Source organism: Prunus dulcis, chromosome 1 (assembly GCF_902201215.1).
Source record: "Prunus dulcis chromosome 1, ALMONDv2, whole genome shotgun sequence".
NCBI lineage: Eukaryota > Viridiplantae > Streptophyta > Magnoliopsida > Rosales > Rosaceae > Prunus > Prunus dulcis.
The window spans coordinates 9,384,124-9,406,271 of record NC_047650.1 but is presented as its reverse complement, the minus strand read 5'-3'; the positions used below and the strand labels follow the sequence as shown (position 1 = coordinate 9,406,271).

General features: G+C 36.8%; 5 protein-coding genes across 6 annotated transcripts; 2 read left to right on the top strand and 3 right to left on the bottom strand.

Moving 5' to 3' along the window:
• The first annotated feature begins 962 nt into the window (after nt 1–962).
• LOC117622749 (protein REDUCED WALL ACETYLATION 2) lies at nt 963–5,760 on the top strand. Of its 2 annotated transcripts, none has more exons than XM_034353527.1 (16): nt 963–1,245; nt 1,380–1,471; nt 1,622–1,759; nt 1,840–1,896; nt 1,990–2,062; nt 2,302–2,460; nt 2,775–2,924; nt 3,016–3,271; nt 3,348–3,463; nt 3,620–3,706; nt 3,781–3,869; nt 3,961–4,023; nt 4,250–4,306; nt 4,693–4,789; nt 4,874–5,032; nt 5,402–5,760. In XM_034353527.1, exons 1-16 carry the CDS (start codon nt 1,213–1,215, stop codon nt 5,405–5,407), a joined length of 1,632 nt encoding a protein of 543 aa, XP_034209418.1. In that variant the 5' UTR covers nt 963–1,212; the 3' UTR covers nt 5,408–5,760. The 2 variants fall into 2 exon arrangements, with proteins under 2 accessions (XP_034209418.1, XP_034209411.1); XM_034353520.1 differs by having other exon boundaries at nt 964–1,245; nt 1,619–1,759.
• A 152-nt stretch (nt 5,761–5,912) lies between these two features.
• Nucleotides 5,913–8,596, bottom strand: LOC117622762 (ER membrane protein complex subunit 6). Its single transcript, XM_034353539.1, has 5 exons — nt 8,465–8,596; nt 7,499–7,647; nt 6,883–7,078; nt 6,665–6,684; nt 5,913–6,287 (listed from the first exon to the last, which is right to left on the bottom strand). The coding sequence occupies exons 2-5, from the start codon at nt 7,612–7,614 to the stop codon at nt 6,257–6,259; spliced, it is 363 nt and encodes a 120-aa protein (XP_034209430.1). The 5' UTR covers nt 7,615–7,647; nt 8,465–8,596; the 3' UTR covers nt 5,913–6,256.
• A 90-nt stretch (nt 8,597–8,686) lies between these two features.
• Nucleotides 8,687–11,551, top strand: LOC117622739 (pentatricopeptide repeat-containing protein At3g48810). The gene has a single exon (XM_034353510.1). It carries the CDS (start codon nt 8,919–8,921, stop codon nt 10,911–10,913), a length of 1,995 nt encoding a protein of 664 aa, XP_034209401.1. The 5' UTR covers nt 8,687–8,918; the 3' UTR covers nt 10,914–11,551.
• Nucleotides 11,552–11,621: 70 nt separating this feature from the next.
• LOC117614267 (desiccation-related protein PCC13-62-like) lies at nt 11,622–13,022 on the bottom strand. Its single transcript, XM_034343018.1, has 3 exons — nt 12,658–13,022; nt 12,337–12,562; nt 11,622–12,155 (listed from the first exon to the last, which is right to left on the bottom strand). Exons 1-3 carry the CDS (start codon nt 12,987–12,989, stop codon nt 11,778–11,780), a joined length of 936 nt encoding a protein of 311 aa, XP_034198909.1. The 5' UTR covers nt 12,990–13,022; the 3' UTR covers nt 11,622–11,777.
• Nucleotides 13,023–16,461: 3,439 nt separating this feature from the next.
• On the bottom strand, nt 16,462–19,667 carry LOC117616750. The gene is made up of 5 exons (XM_034346156.1): nt 19,304–19,667; nt 18,795–18,849; nt 18,599–18,655; nt 18,242–18,319; nt 16,462–17,005 (listed from the first exon to the last, which is right to left on the bottom strand). Exons 1-5 carry the CDS (start codon nt 19,604–19,606, stop codon nt 16,608–16,610), a joined length of 891 nt encoding a protein of 296 aa, XP_034202047.1. The 5' UTR covers nt 19,607–19,667; the 3' UTR covers nt 16,462–16,607.
• Between the last annotated feature and the right edge of the window lie 2,481 nt (nt 19,668–22,148).

Here is a 22,148-nt window from a genome sequence, read left to right as displayed (position 1 = left end):
CCCAGGACCTTGCCTGAGGGAGTAAATACTCCAAACCACTACACTAGTGGGTCCTTTGCATGCCCACCCCTACTTATTATGCAATCAAACATGCGTTTTATAATTGAAGTGGTAGTTTAACGAATAAAATATTGATAAAACAAAGACTTCGCCTTTGTAATAGTAATTGGTATAGATGGTTATTATTTGTGGTAATAATTTCAAAATATTATAATGGAAATGGAAATATTTTTACTTACTATTTTAACTCAAGATGTATGCTCATCACTCTTCTTAATACTTGACACGTGTCTAAAATTGAAAACATTTATTGTAGGAAATATAGTTGGATACCAACTCCATTCACTTAGGTAATATGGTTCCATACCAACTCCATTCACTTGTTTGAAGTGTCAATCTCAATCTTTTAAAAACAATATCCCCAAAGTTGAAGTTAGATGTGACAAGTTTGCTGTTCTATCTCCCTCCATTTATAATTAGGCATTGAAATTTATCCCACTTTCCCTTAACAAGAAGATAAGAAAATAGCCAACGGTCTAGCGAGTGGAAATAACTTTTACTTGCAAATGTTCTCAAATCCAAATTTTCATATACTTTGACAGTGTGAGAAAACCTCATCAACCTCATCAATGTATAATTGGAAATTTTTTTGGAAAACATGGACATGTTAATGTGTGGGTGTCAGACCCACTCAATCCTCACAAGTGAGAACCGTGGATCCACATCCACACCGTCCGATCGGAATCCTACGCCTCACAAACGAAGGGCCCTAACTCTATCTATCCCCATACCATAAAAAGGGAAATTAAGGGAACGATTTAATTTAAATAATAGTTAGAAGAAATGGCGCTATCCCAAGAAAATAAACGAAGTAAAACAAACAACAAGATCTTTCATTCAAAGAATTTTTTTTTTTAAAATTTAAAAAGAAGGCAATTATAATCATATATGGTTGTCACTCACTAACTCACCGTCTCTTTCCCTCTGAGTCTGTTCCTCACTCGTTTTTCACCTTCTCCTTCCCTCCGACGCGCTCTCTCTCTCTCTCTCTCTCTCTCTCTCTCTCTCAATTTAATACTCTGTATCGCGGCGTATATTACAATACATTGCATTTCATCCTTGGATTCGTTTCCATTTCGGCTCTGAGCGAGTGAATCGGATCCGTGAAATGCTTGCTCGTTGATCTCTGTGTTTGATCCGAGGCTTGCCAAGATGATGATCTTTAGCCCCGTCACTGTTGGCCAGGTACTCAATTTCTCAGCTTCCAGTGTTTTCTTTCAGATCTTGCTCGGATTTGAGTGTGCGCTTTCGAATTGATATAGTTTTGTCGGTGATTTTTGTTCAAGGATAAGTAAGGATTTTACTTCCATGCATTGCAGGTTTCGTTTTTGCTTGGAGTTATACCTCTCATCGCAGCTTGGATTTATTCTGAGTTCTTGGAGTACAAGAAGAATTCACTCTCTTCAAAATTGTGAGTTGAAAACTTTTTGCGCTATAGCTCAATTGCTTCTTGTATTAATATGCATATAACCATTCAAAACTCTACATTGTATGTGTATGTAACTGATCGAATAAGCGTTTTGTGTTTGTGCTGAATAAGATTGGTTTTTGACACTAGTAGGTACTCTGAAGTGAATTTGGTTGAAGTGGAAAAAGAGGCGGTTAAAGAGGATGACAGAGCTGTTTTATTAGAGGGCGGAGGTCTCCAATCCGCCTCACCGAAAGCTCGAACTTTATCTGCCTGGTCGCCTATATTCAGGTTTCTAAATTACGGTCATTGCACAAGTTTTCAATTTAAAATACTCATACCATGTGCTTATGATTATTATATCGGTGTAGGTTCATTTTGATGGATGAGGCCTTCTTGCTTGAAAACCGGTTGACGCTTAGAGCAATGTAAGTCAATTTATTCATGGATCAAATTAAGGAGTATTCTTTACTGCTGTATTGGAATGTTGACCTTTGCCTTTCTTTCTCTCTCGTCTACAGATCTGAATTTAGTGTCCTTTTGGCATACTTCTACTTATGTGATCGTACGGATTTCTTCAACACATCAACTAAGGTGACGTTGATAACTTAGTCGTTTGTGTGTTAAGCATTTCAGTCTTCCTTCTCGGCATTGTTTGGTTTTCAATAAAGCAATGTCTCTAAACAAATATTTGATTACAAACGCTAATTTAAATTGTATAAACGTAAAAAAAGCACTAGTGAAATTCACCTATGTTCTCCATTTTGCCCTTTGTTTTTAAAATATCTCTTTGTGACAAGCCTTATATATTTGAATGTCATCTGTTTGTACAGAGTTACAACCGGGATCTTTTCATATTTCTTTACTTCCTTCTCATCATAGTTTCGGCAATGGCTTCTTTCACGATACATAATGAGAAGTCTCCATTAACTGGGAAATCCATTCTTTATCTGAATAGGCATCAAACTGAGGAGTGGAAAGGCTGGATGCAGGTTGGTCAATTTGTTTTCATTTATGACGTATGCTTGTTGATTATGCTTATATGTTGGTCAGTTGATTTTGCAACCCATGTTCAACATAAAAACCATTAGTTCTTGGTGTATGTTCATCATATGCTTCTGTCATCTACAATACTACAAGGCATCTGGTTTTGCATGTCTAACTTTGTCATTTCCAGCACAAAAAGTTCATCAGTGTTAGAGTGCATGGAGGATTTCTAAACACGTGCTATTAGGACTTATTAATTATATATCCATGTTAGTCTTGTCATCATTGAGGTCTTACCCTTTGTTCCTCCATGTTACAGGTGTTATTTTTGTTGTACCACTATTTTGCTGCAACAGAAATTTATAATGCAATCCGAGTATTTATTGCTGCATATGTCTGGATGACTGGATTTGGAAACTTTTCTTATTATTATGTTCGCAAAGATTTCAGCCTAGCAAGGTTTGCACAGGTATGCAGTTCTCTAGATCTATAAGATTGTGTGGGTGAGTTTGTCACATTTAGCATATATCTAACACATTTCATTCCTTGTTGTTGAGCAGATGATGTGGCGGCTAAATTTCTTGGTATTGTTTTGCTGTGTTGTCCTTAACAACAGTTACGTGCTATACTACATCTGTCCCATGCACACTCTGTTCACTCTTATGGTTTATGGGGCACTCGGTATTATGAACAAGCATAATGAGATTGGATCGGTGATAGCTGTAAAAATCATTGGTTGTTTCTTGGTTGTTATCTTGGTATGGGAAATACCTGGAGTGTTTGAATTGCTTTGGAGCCCACTCACATTCCTTCTTGGTAAGTAACTGGTCGAGCATTATTTTCCATGTAAAAAATTGCACATCACTTACCCGAATTCCTAATAAAATTGCAGGCTACACAGATCCTGCGAAACCAGGTTTACCCCTCTTGCATGAATGGCATTTCCGCTCGGGCCTTGATCGATACATATGGATAATAGGAATGATATATGCTTATTATCATCCAACTGTAAGACTTGATAAAAATCCTGTTCATTTTTCCCTATTTTCTGATCTAATTTATCTTTCGTGTAAACTTTCGTATTTGACTGGTGTTCGATATGGATCTGTTTGGGTTGTCATTCCTATGATTCAGTAGATAACCAATTGACGTAAGTCTTTATAGGTTGAAAGGTGGATGGAGAAACTGGAGGAAGCAGAATGGAAGCGTAAAATGTCTATCAAAACAGCTGTTACACTGATAACCGTAACGGTATTGTGATTCTCATAATCACGAAAATTCTGCTTCTTAAACATTCATCTCTGATGCAGTCTCTGAATTTCTAGGTGGGATATCTGTGGTTTGAGTACATATACAAGATGGACAAGCTTACTTACAACAAATATCATCCATATACCTCATGGATTCCTATAACGTATGGTATCTTGCCCTGAGTATTTTAACATTTTTGACCGCCCCTAAATTTTTTTTATTTGCTAATATAGCATCTTGTTCTTGCTGATCAGGGTCTACATAAGTTTGCGCAATGTCACACAGCAATTCCGCAGCTACTCTTTGACCCTTTTTGCGTGAGTGTTTCATCTTGCGATCTCTCTGATTTTAATCTGTTTCTTCTTATAAATTAGAGTCATAGCATTTGCTGCAGACACCATCGGGTGTAATTCTTAAAGATTATGGTAGCTTTATCTTTTGGTTTTCAGTAAAAAATTACACCATTATAAAGATGCTTGTGATCTTTAAAACTTCTGGTTTTTTTTTTTTTTTTTTTCCCTAACATTACTTTTGGTTTACCAGATGGCTTGGAAAGATAACACTGGAGACCTACATCTTGCAATTCCACGTCTGGTTAAGGTAAGCTGAAGCACACTTTGTGCTCCAGTTATTTGCTAAAGATAGTCCATAAGTGTTGACTAATGTTAGCAAAAAGGAAAAATTGTCATAAATTCCCTGTGAATCTTAGGGTAATTTTAAATATCCCCTCTCAACTTCTATTTTGAACAATTCCTCCTACACCAAAGAAAAACAAAGAAGGTGGAGCGGTAGTTCCTTCTGTTAGTCTATAGTTAAAAAGGGATCAATATCTTAAATGAGAAATGAAATTTTCTTGATGAGTCACTGAGAATTGGTCGAACTTCAGTTTCCCTTTTAATTTTGGTTTTAATGGAAGGTTGCATGGTATACATGTTTATGCCTACATTACCTACGCTTCTTATTCTGACTTGCATGAAAACTTGCAGATCTGGTGTCCCTGATGCTCAGCCTAAGTTGTTGCTCTCTATGATCCCAGAATACCCGCTATTGAACTTCATGCTCACTTCTGCCATTTACGTTGCAGTAAGTAAAGGATGTTATATGCTGTAATCTGAAAATATCTGGCCTTTCTTTTTCATGCTTCAATTTTTGCTTGCTTGCTTGCAGATCTCTTACAGGCTTTTTGACCTCACAAATACGTTGAAAATAGCATTTGTACCCAGTAAAGATGACAAGCGCCTTGTCAACAACATAATTACAGCCACAGCAATATCATGTGGATTATACTTCATCTCTTTTGTCTTCCTAAAAATCCCCCAAATGCTGGTAAGTTTTACTCCTCTGAACTGGTTAATCAAGTCTTAGTCCGTTTCACGCTGTCCAAAATGAGTATGAGTGCAAATCATTCCTTGGCCTTAAAAGTTGAAAACCTACTCATGGAAATGCATGTACTAACCTCCATCCTAGTGTTCAATATCGCATTTCTTTAAATAGAAAGTGGGATGGTGGGATATGTGCACTATGGTTTTCATCAGGAAGGTCAAGTGCCAAGGAATGACGGCCCTATGTAAAGCTGAAATTTTGTTCCGTCAAAAATTTAACTTGAACACTACATTGGAAATTTAAAGTTGAAAGTTTTAATATGGTTTCTCATCTCACTTTGGAATTTGGTTGATACTTGAAAAAACTCCACAGGTGTGATAATTCAAATACAAAAAAAGATACAGCACACAAGGCCACTTGCTTGTAAAAGTTATTCGTGAACACGGGAGAATACCGTTCCACTGCAAGAGTTCTTTGTCTCCGTAACCCATTGGAGATACGGATTCATCTGCTGCTGATCGTCTGGGTTATTAATGGAAATGCAGATCATTGTATTAGTTTTTCTTTTCTTCTCAGCAATGAGCATTGTAGTAGTATTAGATTTTGGGACATAAATTGTATAGGGAAGGGTGGGTAATTAATTTGAACTCCAACCAGGGGGATACCTTTGCCATACTTATACTCAACTTTTGCTACCATTATAGAAAAATGATCCAAGAGTTTGTCAAACATATCTCATACTTCCTTTTTTGTCTTTCCGTTATCAAAATAATTAGTCCTAAAGAATTTTACCCAGAAAAGTAGAAGAGAAATTAGTCACTTCTGTTTGGATGGGCTCTCTGATCCATGAATGCTACGGCATCTACATAGGAAGGAACTCAACTGACTCAATATATAAAATTTCATTTCTTTACCTTTATCTAACATTTGAATTCGTTAAAAGAAAACTATTGTGATTACAATCCAACGAACAAAGCAGCTTTCATAAAACAAATAACCTAAAACAAAAAGTTCTGCAGGTACGTCAATAAGCCTAAGCATGCTAGCCTTTTAGCTAAAGTGTTTTCATGGGGAAAAATAGAGGCGGGCAAAGCCCACAATTACATTCGTTTAACACAAATAACTTGGCCATCCCCAAAGCAGCAGCAGATTCACTTCATTCTTGATATAATAAAGAGTTAGCAGCAACGCAGGGTTCCTTCGGTTCGAGATGTTGCAGATAACTCCTCAGAATATATGCACAATGTCATAAGCAAATCTTTTTATGTCAAGGAAAACAAGGAAACATCAGAGATATAGGAATTAGCTAAAACACATGTTTACAGATTTTCACAGAAATTCGGTCTAACATGATTTTGCGAAATACCAATGCTCCTGGAGGCACCATGGTCATGCCATAAGAGTTGTCATGGCAAAAAAGTACTAGTTTTCAGAATATTATCCCAAAATTTGAGAACTGTATGGCATGATCTGGCTGCTCCAAAAACAACTGATTTCCCTTTAGGTTGTATATTATGATGTTGCTGGCAAAAGAGATTTCCTTACCCAACAACATCAATTCAGTACCATAGATCGGTCACACACATACACACATATTGTTATTATTAAGTATGCTCTCATTTGTTTAAAGGATACGTCCAGAACAGCACAAATGACTGCAAAATGAAAAGAAAACAGTTGTTAGTCAAAGGTAAAAGAGAAGAAGGAAATCAAGAAGATGAAGGTATTGATAATGTTAGATGTGTCATCACAAATTTTACATTAGTTTAATAACTATATTAGATATGTCAGCAATGACAACTAATTTAAAGTGTAGCCTATCAAAGAGAACTGTTAAATAAAAGAGGGCATACCAAAAGCCCACCAAGAAAGCCATCAAGTATAATCTGGTTCCAGCTATCAAAATATGAATGAACTGTAAACCCTGCCTTGGCAATGAGTCCAACTGAAGTGACAGCCATAACAAGAAAATAAAAGATAAAACCAGTAAGGCCTGTGAATCCCAAAATTCCAGCAATGACCCCACCTATGATAGACATAAATGTTCGGCTGCACAAGGGGAAATACATAATTTTTTAGTAATGACACAGAAAGTTGTAAGAATGGATTAGCTAGCATGACAAAGTCTGAAGTAATCAAATTCTTTGGAGTGAGATCTTCCCACATGTTATTATGATGAATCGAAAAGGTTATTTTGTTACACTAGCCTGATACCATATAGTAATCAACATGAGCAATATCTGGAACCACGATCCCTCCCAACATTTAACAAGACATTTCTTCATCAATTACTGGAGAAAACTGAACAAACTATAAGAGCTAAAATCTATAAAAAAATTCCTTGTTTTATTGCCCTCCCTCCTCCTAAGATCGACATAAAAACCAATCTTTTGAGGCTCGACAAGTCAATGTAAAGAACATATGGGGACAGAGAATAGATTCATGGTCTACGAAGTTATCAAAACAAACCTGTAATATATAACTTTCATGTTACTTTGCAAATTCTCAGCATTGAGGGTTGGCACAACATTTGCAGCCTCGCTCAATTTCTTCTCAGATGCACTTGAGTCATTATGTCCACCCATACCTTCTGCTTTCTGTGAGCTGACAAATAATTTCTGAAGAAAAAAGACAAAATAAAAACCATCCAAACCATCAGTGAATAACTAATACAAGTTCATAGAGCACCTAGTCCGCAAAAACGTAAATCATAGCATAAGAGTGAACCTAAAAAAAAAAAAAAGAAAATGGAAAAGGTGAAACTACTGAGGAAGCAAATATCCACAAAAATTTCAGAACACAATGGGTGGAACTCCTAGGTACTTCCTAAATTCACAGGCATGGTAAATCTGAAACTCCACCGCCAGAGGAGAAAAACTAGAGAGAAGGGTCAAATCGGTTTGCTTTAAGTTTTGCAAACACATAGAAGACTCTTTAATGGGTTTATGATGAATTAAATTATCAAGATTTCAACATATAAACCTCACTTAACCAGCTAAAACCAGTCATGAATATTTGCGATCCTGGCGCCTTAAGTCCATATTAGACCTTTGATATCTCTCACTCAGCACATCAGCACCAGTTGAACTGGGTTATCTTTTTTTTTTTTTTTTCTTCTTCTTCTAGGAACTAAATCTAAAACCAAGAAAATTATACAGAAACAGAGATAGAATCACAAAAAAATCCAATGTTTACAATGAATTATTGGAAAATAAAAAATAAAAAATGAAACCCACGTCCCTATAAAGAAAAATTAAAACACAGAATATGGTTCCGCATGTTCCAGACTCGGTTAATATAGAATAGATAACAAACGGTAAGATCTGTTATTTGGGAACTGAAGACAACATAACATCAAATTCGTCAAAAACATAAACAACCAAAACGGAAAACAGAATTGAGGAAATTAAGATTGCAAGAGATGGATGTACGTACACTGAGGAGCGATCGGAGGCCTGCTCTTCCACTCTGCTGCTGAATGAGCTTTGTTTTTGTCTAATTGGGTATTTGGGTCCTTAGAAGAAAACTGAGTCCGAGTCGGAGTGTGACTTTTTATTAATTCATATTTCGCCCCAAATATTTTTATATTTACATCAGTACCCCCACATTTTCATTCTACATACATACAACCCAAACTTCTGAGAAGACGATGGTTTTCCTCTCCTGAACATGAAAATCCGGCGTTGAGCTAGAATTTGAACCATTTACTGCAAACCCAACTCTAAGAAACCTTCAAAATTTCGAACTTTCATTATTTGCACACTCAAAATTTGATCTTTTTTTTTTTGGTTCTTGCTTTGGTCACCATTTTCAAATTCATAAACTTTGTGTGAGCTGGGGTTTGGGGGTTTTTGTTATTTGATGAGCTGAATTTGAGCTTGTCCTTATCATGTATTTGAAAGAAGGATGCTCCCTGCTGCTAAAAGTTCACAAACCATCAAGACCATTTGTGCTCAACACAAACCCAATTCTCAATTCAAATCCTAAACCCCAAATGGAACCCAGCCAAGCCTTTCTTAAAGAGTATGATGTGTTGCAGAGGTTAAGACGCGAGCACCACATAGCGTCGGCATTAGAATACTTCAGGTCCATTTCCAATTCAAGAGCTTTCAAGCACACCCCATTAACGTACGAGGCCATGATTGTGAAGCTTGGGAGCCAATGTGAAATGGATGGTGTGCAGTACCTATTGAACCAAATGAAATTGGAGGGACTTGGCTGCTCTGAGGAGTTGTTCAGAAGTGTGATCAAATCTTATAGGCGAGCTGGGTTGGCTGAGCAGGCCTTGAAAATGTTCTATAGGATAAGAGAATTTGGGTGCAAACCAACGGTCAAGATTTACAATCTCCTCTTGGATGCATTGCTTAGTGAGAATAGGTTCCAGATGATTAATCCGATATATAGTAATATGAAGAAAGATGGGATGGAGCCAAATGTGTATACATATAACATTCTTTTGAAGGCGTTGTGTAAAAATGATAGAGCGGATGGTGCTCACAAGTTGCTTGTTGAAATGTCGAAGAAGGGATGTTCTCCAGACGCGGTGAGCTATACGACTGTAGTGTCTGCTTTGTGTAGAGTTGGAAAGGTAGAAGAAGCCAGGGAGCTTGCTGTTAGGTTTGATCCCATTGTGCCTGTTTATAATGCTGTGATAAATGGGGTATGCAAAGAGTGCAAAATTGAGGAGGCTTTGGAATTGTTGGTTGAAATGGTGGATAAAGGAATAGACCCTAATGTTATCACATACTCAACAATTATTAATTCTCTTTCTGATATGAGGAACGTTGAGTCTGCTTTTGCAGTTTTGGCTCAAATGTTTGTGAGAGGATGTAGACCTAATATTCACACCTTTACTTCCTTGATAAAGGGTTATTTTCTAGAAGGGAGAGTCCATGAAGCTCTTGGCTTGTGGAAACGCATAATTCGTGAGGGATTTGTGCCCAATATTATTGCATATACTAGTCTGATACATGGTCTCTGCTCTAATGGGAAAATTGGTGATGCTGTATCTGTTTTACATGAGATGGAGAGAAATGGCTGCCCTCCAAATGTGACCACATATAGCACTCTTATTGATGGCTTTGCAAAAGCTGGTAACCTTGTTGGTGCATCTGAGACTTGGAACAATATGATGAACCATGGTTGCCGTCCTAATGTTATAGCATATACCTGCATGGTGGATGTTCTTTGTAGGAATTTTATGTTTCATCAAGCTCAATGTCTTGTGGAAAATATGACTGCTGAAGGTTGTCCTCCAAATACAGTTACATTTAACACATTCATCAAAGGGTTATGTGGCGATGGAAAGGTAGATTGGGCTGTCAAGATGCTTGATAAGATGGAGAAGCATGGGTGTTTTCCTAACATTACAACATATAATGTGCTATTGGACGGTCTCTTCAAGGTGAACAGATTCGAAGAAGCATTTGGACTTGTTAAGGAGATACAGGAAAGAGGGATGGAACTGAATTTGGTAACTTACAACACCATTTTGAATGGTTTTTGTCAAGCTGGAATGACCAAGGACGGTATGCAGCTTTTCGGCAAAATGCTGGTAGGGGGAACAAAGCCTGATGCCATCACATATAACATAATTATATATGCCTATTGTAAGCAAGGTAGGATAAGCACTGCTACTCAGATTTTCAACAGTATTGGTGCGGCAAAGGAGTGGCAGCCAGATGTAATAGCTTACACCAGTCTTCTGTCTGGGATTTGTAATTTGATAGGTTTAGATGAAGCCATGGTTTATCTTCATAAGATGATAAGGGAAGGGATCTGCCCCAGCATTGGCACATGGAATGTGTTAGTGCGGTGTTTCTTTAGCACTTTAGGTCAGTTGGAGCCAATCTACATACTGGACGATATACTTCGCAATGCATAAGAAACATGAGCTTGATGTTAATATGAAGAATCATCTGTTTTATATATTCTTAGCCTAACATTGATAAATGCGCCTGATGCTAAACTTAACACATTCCATATGCTGCGACCTCCTGGCTGCTTACACTTATATGTCCTGTTACTTGTGAACATCGAGCAGTTCATATGCTAATTCCTTGCTTACTTGCTGCTTACCTTACGATGACTTTGTAACTGCAATTTTGCCCCTTCATGACGAACGTGGAAACTTGATGTACAAATGGTTCTTGCAGCAGCAGCTATTGGTTCTGCTCTGCATAAATTCGTATGGATGACGGTTAAGAGCTTAAGTTCAACAACCATTGACACCAGAAATGCTGAATGTATGTGCCTGCAACAGGTCACTGTATATCAAAACCCTCCTCTTATGTCTTCTTGTCTTGATATGCGATTACTTTTTTCATGTAACCTACGTCCTTTGTTTCTCTTGTTTGGGTCGAGAATGATCCGTGTGGTGTGCAGACTTAACTATGTATCATGTTCATGGGGTGTATAAATGAGGAGTTTGGGATGCAACATTAACTGTATCTTCTTTATTGTCTGGTTACAAGTTATCTTGCAATCTTATATTATGAACCTCCAGTCTCTGAGTTAAGCTTACTGATTGGTTTTTCTGTTTATTTTATTTTTTTTAAACTACATTAGTGATCGAATTGAAATGTGTGCAAACTGAATCATGAAGCAATTCCTTGATCACAATCATTATTAAGAACATTTATTCTGTCTACAAACATTTATTCTGTCTACAACTACTGAAAACAAACTGTCTAAACAAGGAACTTGAATGCCATGGCAACCTAACTAGTACCATTAATTTGTTCAAGTTCTATGCATTATGTAAATAAGATTTAGCAATATGGCCATCAGCTCCTTCAGGATAGAAACCTCCAGGGACATGTTCATTGCCACTCGCATATATAATTCTTAGTATCTCCTGTGGTGTCCTGTCATATCCGAGTGAGAACTCGTCCCCGGCGAGAACGTTGCCAGTGATTTTTCCCTCAGCACCTCTGTATTTGGGAACCACAAGGCCTTCATCTTTCCAACCTCCATGTCCTAGCTTATTCCTTAGATTTGAAATGCGATTAGTGAACTCAGCCACTGTTATACCATATGGTTGCACCTTCTCCACGGCACGCTCATATAGCAATGCTCGAATCACTGCATCTTGACCTGATTCCACTGCCAAAAGCCCTGCAACAAGCTGAACATAACCCACATAAATTAATAATGTGTAATGTTAGAGCTAGCTGTTACATATATATATAAAGCGAACCCAGATTTGATTCGATTCGAATAAACGAAACACTGTCAGAGCATTTGGTGAACGTGAACAAATAATCGGGTTATATTTTCAGTTTCTTGTTATTGTGTTTGAAGCTTACCGATTTGGAAACATGAGCTTGGAGCTTTGGGGCGGTTCCAACATACCCAGTGAGACCAACATAAGGAATCACATAGGATGCAAGGAGATAGTTGATTGAATTGGCATAGGGGTCAAAAGGGGGAACCAAGGGATGACCAAATGCAGAATCAAACACCTTGGCAAATGATTCTGCACTCAAATTCAACAATGGCCTTGGGAATCCCTTTACTTTACTTTTAATAGCTCTGCATAAAATAACATAATTAATACAAAGTTTGGTATGAGAAAAATACTATAAATAAAAAAACCATTAAAACAAAAGAAAGAAAGAAGATTGAACCTCAAGTGTCCAACTTCTTGCCATGCAAATTGCGTGATAACATCCCTAGTGAAGTGGTCCAAATGGGCTTTTTTAGCACCAATGGGAGATGGACCTCCCTGGGTTAAGCCTGGATTAACTTTATCCAAGCCATGGCCCAAAGAGCCATACAGAAAGAACTCAGCTTCCAAATACTCTAAATTCAGAGGAAATTCTAAAAGATCAACATCTGATTGTGTAGGTGAGTAGGAGCGAGGGTGATGGCTTAAAGTAGATTCAGAAAAATAAGATTGTGGAAGGAGGATGAGGAAGAAGGCAACAATGGCGGTGGTGACATAAGCAAATTGTGCCATATTTGTTTGTTTCTGCTATAACTACTGGTGTGGTGTATGTCTTCTTCACTGAGGGCATTGCTCATTTATAGAGATGGCCTTTGGTTCATGAACTCATGAGTTTCATGCCCAAAAACCAAAAAAATTGTGGATTTTTAATGCCAGATGGCAGAAGGAGGATACTCGGTCAAACTTGGAATGGGCACATGGGTCTTGATTTCAATTGCTACTATTTCTTTTCCTATTTTTTTATCATTTTAATTTTAATTTATCATATTATTCAATTACTTATTCAAATCCAAGAGGATAATTAAGGATCCTTGAAGTACGTTTGTCTTTGCATGCATCATGCATGGTGGGTGTACGTGGCCTATGATCGGGGCATAATTCATACTTGAAAAGAGAGAGTTGCGTTTGCATTTGGAAAAGTTTGCTATGATTGTGTACAAAATAGAAGCTTCCTTTTTCTTCTCAAAGAAATTTATTTCCAGAATTGCTATAATAATAATAATAATAATAATAATAATAATAATAAATTATTCCACAAAGCCATTATTACCATACCTATCAAAAAGAAAAGAAAAGAAAATCATATATTAACATATTTATGAGACTGGCTTTATCTCATTTTCGTTATATTGTAAAATGAGACAATGATTTTATGACCTTTTTGCTCTGCCCATCTAAACTGAAGTATGGGCAGAGCAAAGAACACCCCATCACCTCTATATTTAGAGTTCATGCATTTATTAGTATTTCACTTAATTTAAATTATTGTAATAATCTAACGATTTAGAACATGACATGTCAACTGATAGAGTAGTGTTTTTTTTTTTTTCCTAAATATTTTATTGCACAGGTTATGTTGTATTTTTTGGTAATAATCCAATTTCATGGTCATCCAAGAAACAAGATGTAGTCTCTCATAGTTCCGTTGAAGCCGAATACCGTGCTATAGCCAATTGTGCAGCAGACATTGCTTGGATTAGACAGATAATGTGTGATTTGCATATGACACTGCCAGAGGCACCTATTAGTCATAGTGATAATATGTATGCATTGGCTCTTAGTGTCATTCCAGTTTTTCACTCTCTTATTAAACATTTGGAGATCGATTATCATTTTATTAGAGAATGAGTTCAATGTCGAGATCTGGTTGTGCAATATATTCCCACATATCAGGGGCGGTCCTAAACTTAGGGCAAGGTAGGCTGCTGCCTGCCCCAAAATTTTTAAAAATAAAAAATACCCATGTAGAATAGGCCAACCCATGTGAAACATACAAATCAATGCCCACCCAAGCATACAAAAAGTAAGCCATATGTATGCATAACATAAAATTTATCTTCTCTTTAATTTTCTACCCCCAAATTTTAAGATTTTGTATGACAACATTGAATTTAATATATTCTAAATAGGTTAGAAGTTATGTGTTCTAATCTATTCTAGAGTTTACATAAAGAATAAATTATAATTTGTTGACTTTGTTGAAATTAATTGTATGACAACATTGAATTTAATATATTCTAAATAGGTTAGAAGTTATGTGTTCTAATCTAATCTAGAGTTTACTTAAAGAATGAATTATAATTTGCTGATTTTGTTGAAATTAATTAGGTCTTTGATTTTTGGAAATTTGTTGAGATGTTTGATTTGATAATGGTATTTTTGAGATGTTTTGATTTGTTGTTGGTATGTTAATGTTTGATTAAAGGCATTGATGTTATTATGAGAATTTATTTTATTTTTTGATGGGATGTTGGATTAAATAGGTTATCTTTTGTTATGTCAGATCACAACTGAACCCCAAGAAAATAAAGAATTTGTTGAAATTTTTTTTAAGAAAAAGAATAGTTTTTTTTTTTTGCTATACTTTTATTTATGTATAGATATGCATTTGAGGGTAAGGCTCATTATATCCTCCTACTAGGCGCATCTTTTTATGTTTATTAATGAGATTCACTCATAACCTCGAATTTTTAATATAAGTTTCGCCCAGTTAAATTTCAAATCTTGGATCCGCCACTGCCACAGATGGTCAGGTTGTAGATACTCTTACCAAAGGGCCTTCATAGTCCAGTGTAACAGTGTTCATTCGACGTCGTTCAATTGAGGGGGAATGTTAGCTGATGATACAATTGACACGTGTCCTTGCTAAGGTGGCAAGTTTGTTAGCTCTTCACGTGCTTATAAGTGTGATTACTAGCCAAAAAACAGAGTAGTCACTTTGAACTCTCGGTGTTCTTCTATTCAACATGAGGAGAGTTCTGTCTCAACTTCTCAGGTTTTACAAAATAGACTCCCACACGTTATTCTCACCGACTACAAAATATTAGATAACAAATGAAAAGCTAAGCTCTACTCATGCCACGTGGCCTTTTTAATTGTCTTGCAATCCAAAATGTCTTAAACATTAAATATGTCGTAGGTAGGACTTCAGGATCAGGAGCAGTTGACTTGAAGCCATGTAATGTAGGATTATGTGGTGATGCAATGGTAATGAATCGATCACGCAACTACCTGTTCTCGCCGCGGGAGGAGTTTGAGCAATCCACCAAACAGTCGACGGGTTTGAGATTGGGACCCCGTGTTCTGCTTTCATAGCTAATCCTTTTTCAAGGTTACAGATTTATTTTGCCCACTTTTCTTGTCTATATTGTTCCATCGAATAGAGGTTGTTCACTTTGGAGACCTGATGCGGTTATGATTACGACTGGATGTGAAGTAGGAGAAAAACTTGGTTTCAATTAGGGTAACACTGTTTTGCTATTTTTGACTAATAATACTATATCACGGGAAGTATTAACACATATATCATAACATTATTAACCGAAAATAGCAAAATTATTCTATCCCCGTTTAATAGAAGTATTTCTCGTAAAGTAGGGCTTTGGAATCTCTCAAAATGAACCTCACCCAAAATATCCTTATGTCAATTCAGGCCATGGTCCCAAATATCGCAGGAATATCATCAACCAAAACAACTGTCATCCATAATACTTTAATCTAGAAGAAACTCAAGGGCTTATCCAAAAATCACTTTTATGGAGAAACATGTGGACTCTATAAGTGATTTTGGATAGGCTAGAGGCTCGGCTTGGGATCCGTAAATTACATTACTCAATTTAATTAATCGGATCTAAAGATTTATGAATATTAATTTAATTAAGGGTGGTGATTTTCCCACTCTCTTTTTATCCGTTTACACTCCTTTTTATTTTTTAATACTTTTTACTATAAGATAAAAAGAAGTGTAAGTGAACAAAAGATGAGTGAGAATATATAATTTTTTTAAAATAGAGTGTAAGTGGATAAAAAGAAAGTGAGAGAATCAGTAACCTTAATTAATCGGATTTAAAGATTTCTTAAACCACTTATCTTAGCGTTAAGCAATTCCTGTACCTTAAAGGCCATCAAGGCTTAAACAGGTTTATTGCGGACCAAATCAACTGTTTCTGTCGAAACACTGGAATATATTAAATCAACTTAGACATAAAATCAAAGCAAGCATATCTGCCATTATATACTTAAATATCATCTGTTGTTCTAAACGTTACACAAATTTATACAAAAACCAATATGCAAAACTTTCTGATTTCTCACTTGTTTCAGCCCTCAGTTGTCTCATTCCTGTTTTTCCTAAGCTACTTGTTCTACCATGCCTTGTTTCCTATCTTCTATATCAGCATTGTCAGCGTCAACAATAATAATCCCATCTTCATCTCCGTACTCTTCGTCATCGTATTCCATATCCTCCTCCTCTTCCTCATCAGAATCCGTACCTGCACCGGCGGTGTGAAACTCAGGAGGAGGAGGGCAGTCCTCTGTGATTGCCTCATCCCTCTTCATCACAAGATGCCGAATGACTCTTTCATCCTTGTCCAACATGGTCTTAAAGTCATTTATCCATTTGGCTTCTATCTCAAAGTTCATCAGAATGTAGTAAGCATTCTTGGCTTTCTTTATTTGGTATGCTAGTCTTCGCATTCCCCAATCACTCACTCTCCATATCCTGGCTTTCTTCTCCCTTAGAAAACCTGAAACAAGTAATTCACAGATAAACATCAATAAAAAGCTTTGGCATTCAACTGCAACTCAATAAGGGAAACTCGTCCTACAAGAATTCTGATAAGTCTATGCATGCATCAGTAGACCATTCGCAAGTTCCTAGATGAACTTTCATTCTAAGCAATGTCAAGTTATTTATGGGTTGAGGATATTCTGTGAGGAGCTAAAGAAATTACAAGCAAGTAGATGAGTTTTCATTCTGAGCAATTACAAGCTGCTTTCTAAGTTAATTGAACAACGAAATTATAATGTTAAAATTAAATAAATAAATAAGCTATCCATCCAAGTTCACAAATTGTTTTTTACCACTGCCCAAAATTCTTCAAATATGATATAACACCTAAAGTAAAACTGCTAAAGATTATTTGAAGGGCTAGTGCTGACCTTCTTGCCCAAAGAGACACATTGCCTGCTCTCTCTATGAAATAACATTTGAAAAGAAACATATTACAAACTGTTGGGCACTCAGAAACTGATTTCCCATTTGAGAAATGCAAGCTAAACGTGGCACCCTTGAGAGATATTCAGACATCAGAGAATTTCACCCTGCTTTTGAACTTCATTCTTGTTGAAAATAATGCACATTTGTGGTAAAGAAATATGGAAAAATCTAGAAGCTTGAAGAAATTCTGTAAGCTTCAAGGGAATGTCGGCAAACTAAATGAATATGTAAGAATTTTCTCAATGAAGTCACAAGAAGCAAGCAGCTAGAGAAAAATGTCTATGGCGGTGGAGCTAAGAGCTATCCAAAACTAAGTTACAAGGGAGCTACAAAGAGAGCTACCCAATCTAAGGGGGTGTGGTCAAGCCAAGAGATCTCCCAACAAAGGGAGCCAAGTGTTAAGAGTGACCAATAGTCACATAGAGGTCAAGAGCCTTGTTCTATAAAACAAAGAGTTGACCAGCCAATAGCTATATGAATGAGGGGCCAATAGCCTAGAGTCATAAACTAGAAGATAGGTAACCAATAGCTACACCACTAGGAGGCCAACTAGCCTACAAAAGCCATGTACTATTCTCCTCCATTCTAATAAAAACACTATGTTTAAACTATTGTCCTATTGTTCTATAAGACAAGATAGTATAGAAGAACAAAGAAGCATGCCAAAAGGAAAAATAAATTTAAATACATCAAAATCCATGGTGAATTCTATCATATTTGGTTCAGTAATAATGTACACAGTACTAAGAGATTAGAAGTCAACCTTGAATTTTCTCCTTGACACTCCCAACCTCTTCCACATGCTTCTCATTAATCAGATAAACCACCTCATAGTGGCGCACTGTGACAAGGAAAACAGTGAGTCATAAAACATGTCAGTCTAGAAGGCAACATATCGTAAATCACGCAGTTAAAAACTCATAACATTGTCCATTTGCTCTATGAATTATTAAAGGCAATTTATTCCACCATTTCAGTATAGTAAAGCCAAATTGCATCTCAAAAATCCTACTAGCAAAGAAGTAGATGCAGCCCAGAACATAAAAGTGCATTATCCTGCCCCCTAAGGAACCACATGACAATCCTACTAGCAAGAAGAAGAAGCAGGAAGTACACTTACTTCGTTCCTCATTCAAATCGCTTTGTAGCTGAAGCTTCAAAAATTCATACACCTTCTCTGCATAGTGATGAAAACAAAATCAATAACAGCAATCCCCATAGGGCCAAAATCTTTCTTCAGAACAAAGAAAACTAATATTGCATCCTTTTAAAAAGATAGCAATCACCTATAACAAGTTTGAATCAGAATAACTCACCTTCTTCTGCGTCAGCAAACTCAGGGAGAAGTTTACCATCTTCCTGAACTTTCTTCTGCAATTCATCAGAAAAATTCATCTCAAAATCAATTACAATTAGAGTCATCTCATCACTGTAATACTACATGCACCTAAACTTAAGCAACCCAAAACCTTATCTTATCCAACTTCATTTAGTTTTTCAAGAAAAAGAAGATCCCTTTGTACACAGGGTTCATACTTTAATGGTGAAACATTATAGTCCAAAGAAACAGAACAAAGGAAAGGACAACTCAGATACCCACAATATGAATGTACTTAAGCCACAATTTACATAGCTTGAATCTCAGATAACCAATATGAACATTCTACAGCGGTGGCTGAAAAGTAAAGGGTCGCACTAAAAAGTCTTTATATTTCAGAAACTGAAATTCGCACAGAGGAAAGGAAATTTAAAAACTCATAATACCAAATAAAGAAGGGAAAAAAAGAGTAAAAGCATGGAGTTGTGTCAAAATTCAAAAGGCAACCTCTTTAAGCAGCACAGCTTCAGGGAAAGGGCCAGTGGCCTCATCCGGTTTTGATACGAAGCTATGATTGTCGTTCTTCTTCTTCTCCTTGTTATTGTTCTTCTTTGCACCAACAATCACCGACTTTCTACGTCCAACAGAGAGCTTCTGAGAGGTAAGTGGCCTACGAGAAGAAAACGAGGAGTACCCATTTGCGAATTCCAAGCTTGAAATTTGGTTTCTGGAGGACCCATTTCCATTGACCAGTTTTAAAGCTTTTGGAGTGATAAAAGCTACAGAGAAGGAGTGTAAGAGTGCCCCCATTGAACCAGCTTTGAAGCAGACTACACTGCTGGTAGGATATGCGATTTGCGGTAGTGGAAGGAAAAAGGGTGGTTTAGTAATTTCGATGGAGTTATATATCATGGTTAATCCTGGTCCACCGTTCGATACATCAACTCCTCCATAGTACGGATCCAACGGCCTAAGTTATTGGCTTTTCTTCTATTTGTTTTAAATCATAATTGTTTTCTTTTTCGCTTTTATAATCGGGTATGGGCAAACTCTCTCCTCTCTTTTTTGTCTTTCCTGTATAACTACCCCTCTTGGCACACGCTCACGCATGTGCTAATTGGTTTTTTATTTATTTATAATTTTATTTTTAGAATTAAGAAAAGATAATCTAAGTAGTTATGTTCCATAAAAGTAAGACATATTATTTAATTTTATTTTTTATTTTAATTTTTTAATATGAAAATATATGAATTTACCATATTATCCTCATTTAATTAATAATTTCAATTCTATGTTTGAATTAACAAAGAGTATTTTCTGGTATTTTGAATGTTTCATCATTCTCTGCCTTTTACTTTATATATATATATAGATGATATTGGATAATGATATTGGATTTCTTTGACACAAATGATGTCTGAATTTTGAACATAAGACTACAGGTATAATGATAATTGCTCTTATCCACTTGACTTACGAGTCCTTTGTGACGCTGCTTAGGTGGTGCCATCCCAGCAAGGAGGTGTGGGATGGGTTCTTAGAGATAATTTTGGGCTCTCAATAGGAGCATGTGGTGAGGGTGGACTTCACGACTCCTCTGCACTTATGGTGGAAGCTTTGGCAATACGAGCTGTTTTACAGTATATTATCGTATGCGTTTTTGGGATGTGGTTGTGGAATTTGATGCGCAACGGTGTATTGCAATGCTAAATGGTGAGTGTGAACCTGATGCAAACATTGAACGTATCCTTTTTGATATCTAACAGTGCGTTACCCAGTTTAACAAGGTTCTCTTCACTTTTGCTCTGCGTCTTTGTAATAAGGTAGCACATGTTGTTGCCAGATTTGTAACTAAGCAAGGAGGTAGTCATGTTTGGGACCATGTTGGTATAGAATGGTTATTTGATATACTCGTAGAAGATGTAAACCTTGATATTTGTTTTTAAATGAAAGTTTCTCAGCGTTTTGGACCCAAAAAAAAAAAAATAAATAAAAAATATATATATATATATATATATAGGACTGATCTGGCCTGGACTAGGCCCAGATCTGGCCCCAATTGAAAAAAGACATTTTCTAATGTATGTATTTGGACCAGTCCAGTTTGGTTTAAAGCAAGATGAGGGGTTAGTTTTTCCCAAGTGTTGGCCTGGGCAAGAGTGGGCCCACGGTCAGTTTTTTTTAATTAAAAAAAAGGGCGCAACAAAAATTGACCTTTTCATATGCAATGACCTATGAGAAGCTGCCACATAGCGCTCTCAATAACAATGGAATGAAAAGGCTAGTTGCTGGGCTTTTTATTTATTAAAATTTTCTTCCAATTTAGCTTTCTTCTTTTTCCAAGGCTTTTTATCACAAAACGTCCCTGACGTTTACGAAACTATTAGATTGCATCCTTAAAGTTTTTTGGTATCACTCATGGCCCCTAATGTTAATATGGGTGCTCTTAAATGGCTCATCTATAAAAATAAAAAAAATGTTAAATCCAGAGACATAATCGTCAAATCAATCCCTTTAGATTTCACCTCTGGTGGAGCCTAGTTTGGAGGTAGTGATATGTTTGAGATCTGCCCAAGAGTTTAATGGTTAGTGCATTTGTCCAAGGTTTGCAAAGTCGGTTCATCGCATTTGTCCAAGGTCTGTATCAACAAAAATTACATTTTAGAGACAAAGAAACTAGAGAAATTGAGATATCGTGATCATAGATGTCTCTGATCATGATGACATTTGGTTTGAAGTTGATCTAGAAATTTGACTTTTAGTGACGAAAAATCTGAAGAACACCGTCGCAGAAAATGTTTAGCCACGAAAAATCTGATGAACATCCGTCGCGAAAAACCTTTGGTGATGAAAAACCTTCAAATTTCTAGGCAAAACAGCAGTTGGGTTTTTTGGAAAAGAAAAGAACTTAGTACATACTTTCTCTAGTGTTTGCGCTGCCCAAGAGCAATGGAGACACTAGCTAATGGAGGAAGGATCCCCTGGCCCTCCTCCCTCGATTTCTCGACTGGCGAAATGAAGCCGGGCGTCTGAAGCTTGAGAAGTGCACTATGCCTAGACTGCCAACCCGCCCCTACTACCTGAGTCAATGAAGGACTCTGTACCTGCCCTGTTGGTTAACCCAGCCCCAGGTGGAACGAGCTTCCGAGATAAATTAATGAATCATGTGAATGTGAATAAGAATGTGAGTATTGACATAAATTGCTTGGATGATGACTGTGCTGATCTGAATGACGATGAAGATGTGGTCACTTCTCGTGGGAAGAAGGGGCCAACTATTCACTTCTACGACTGGGCGATGAATGGACTTTGCAAACCTTGGACAAATGCACTGACCATTAAAGTCTTGGGC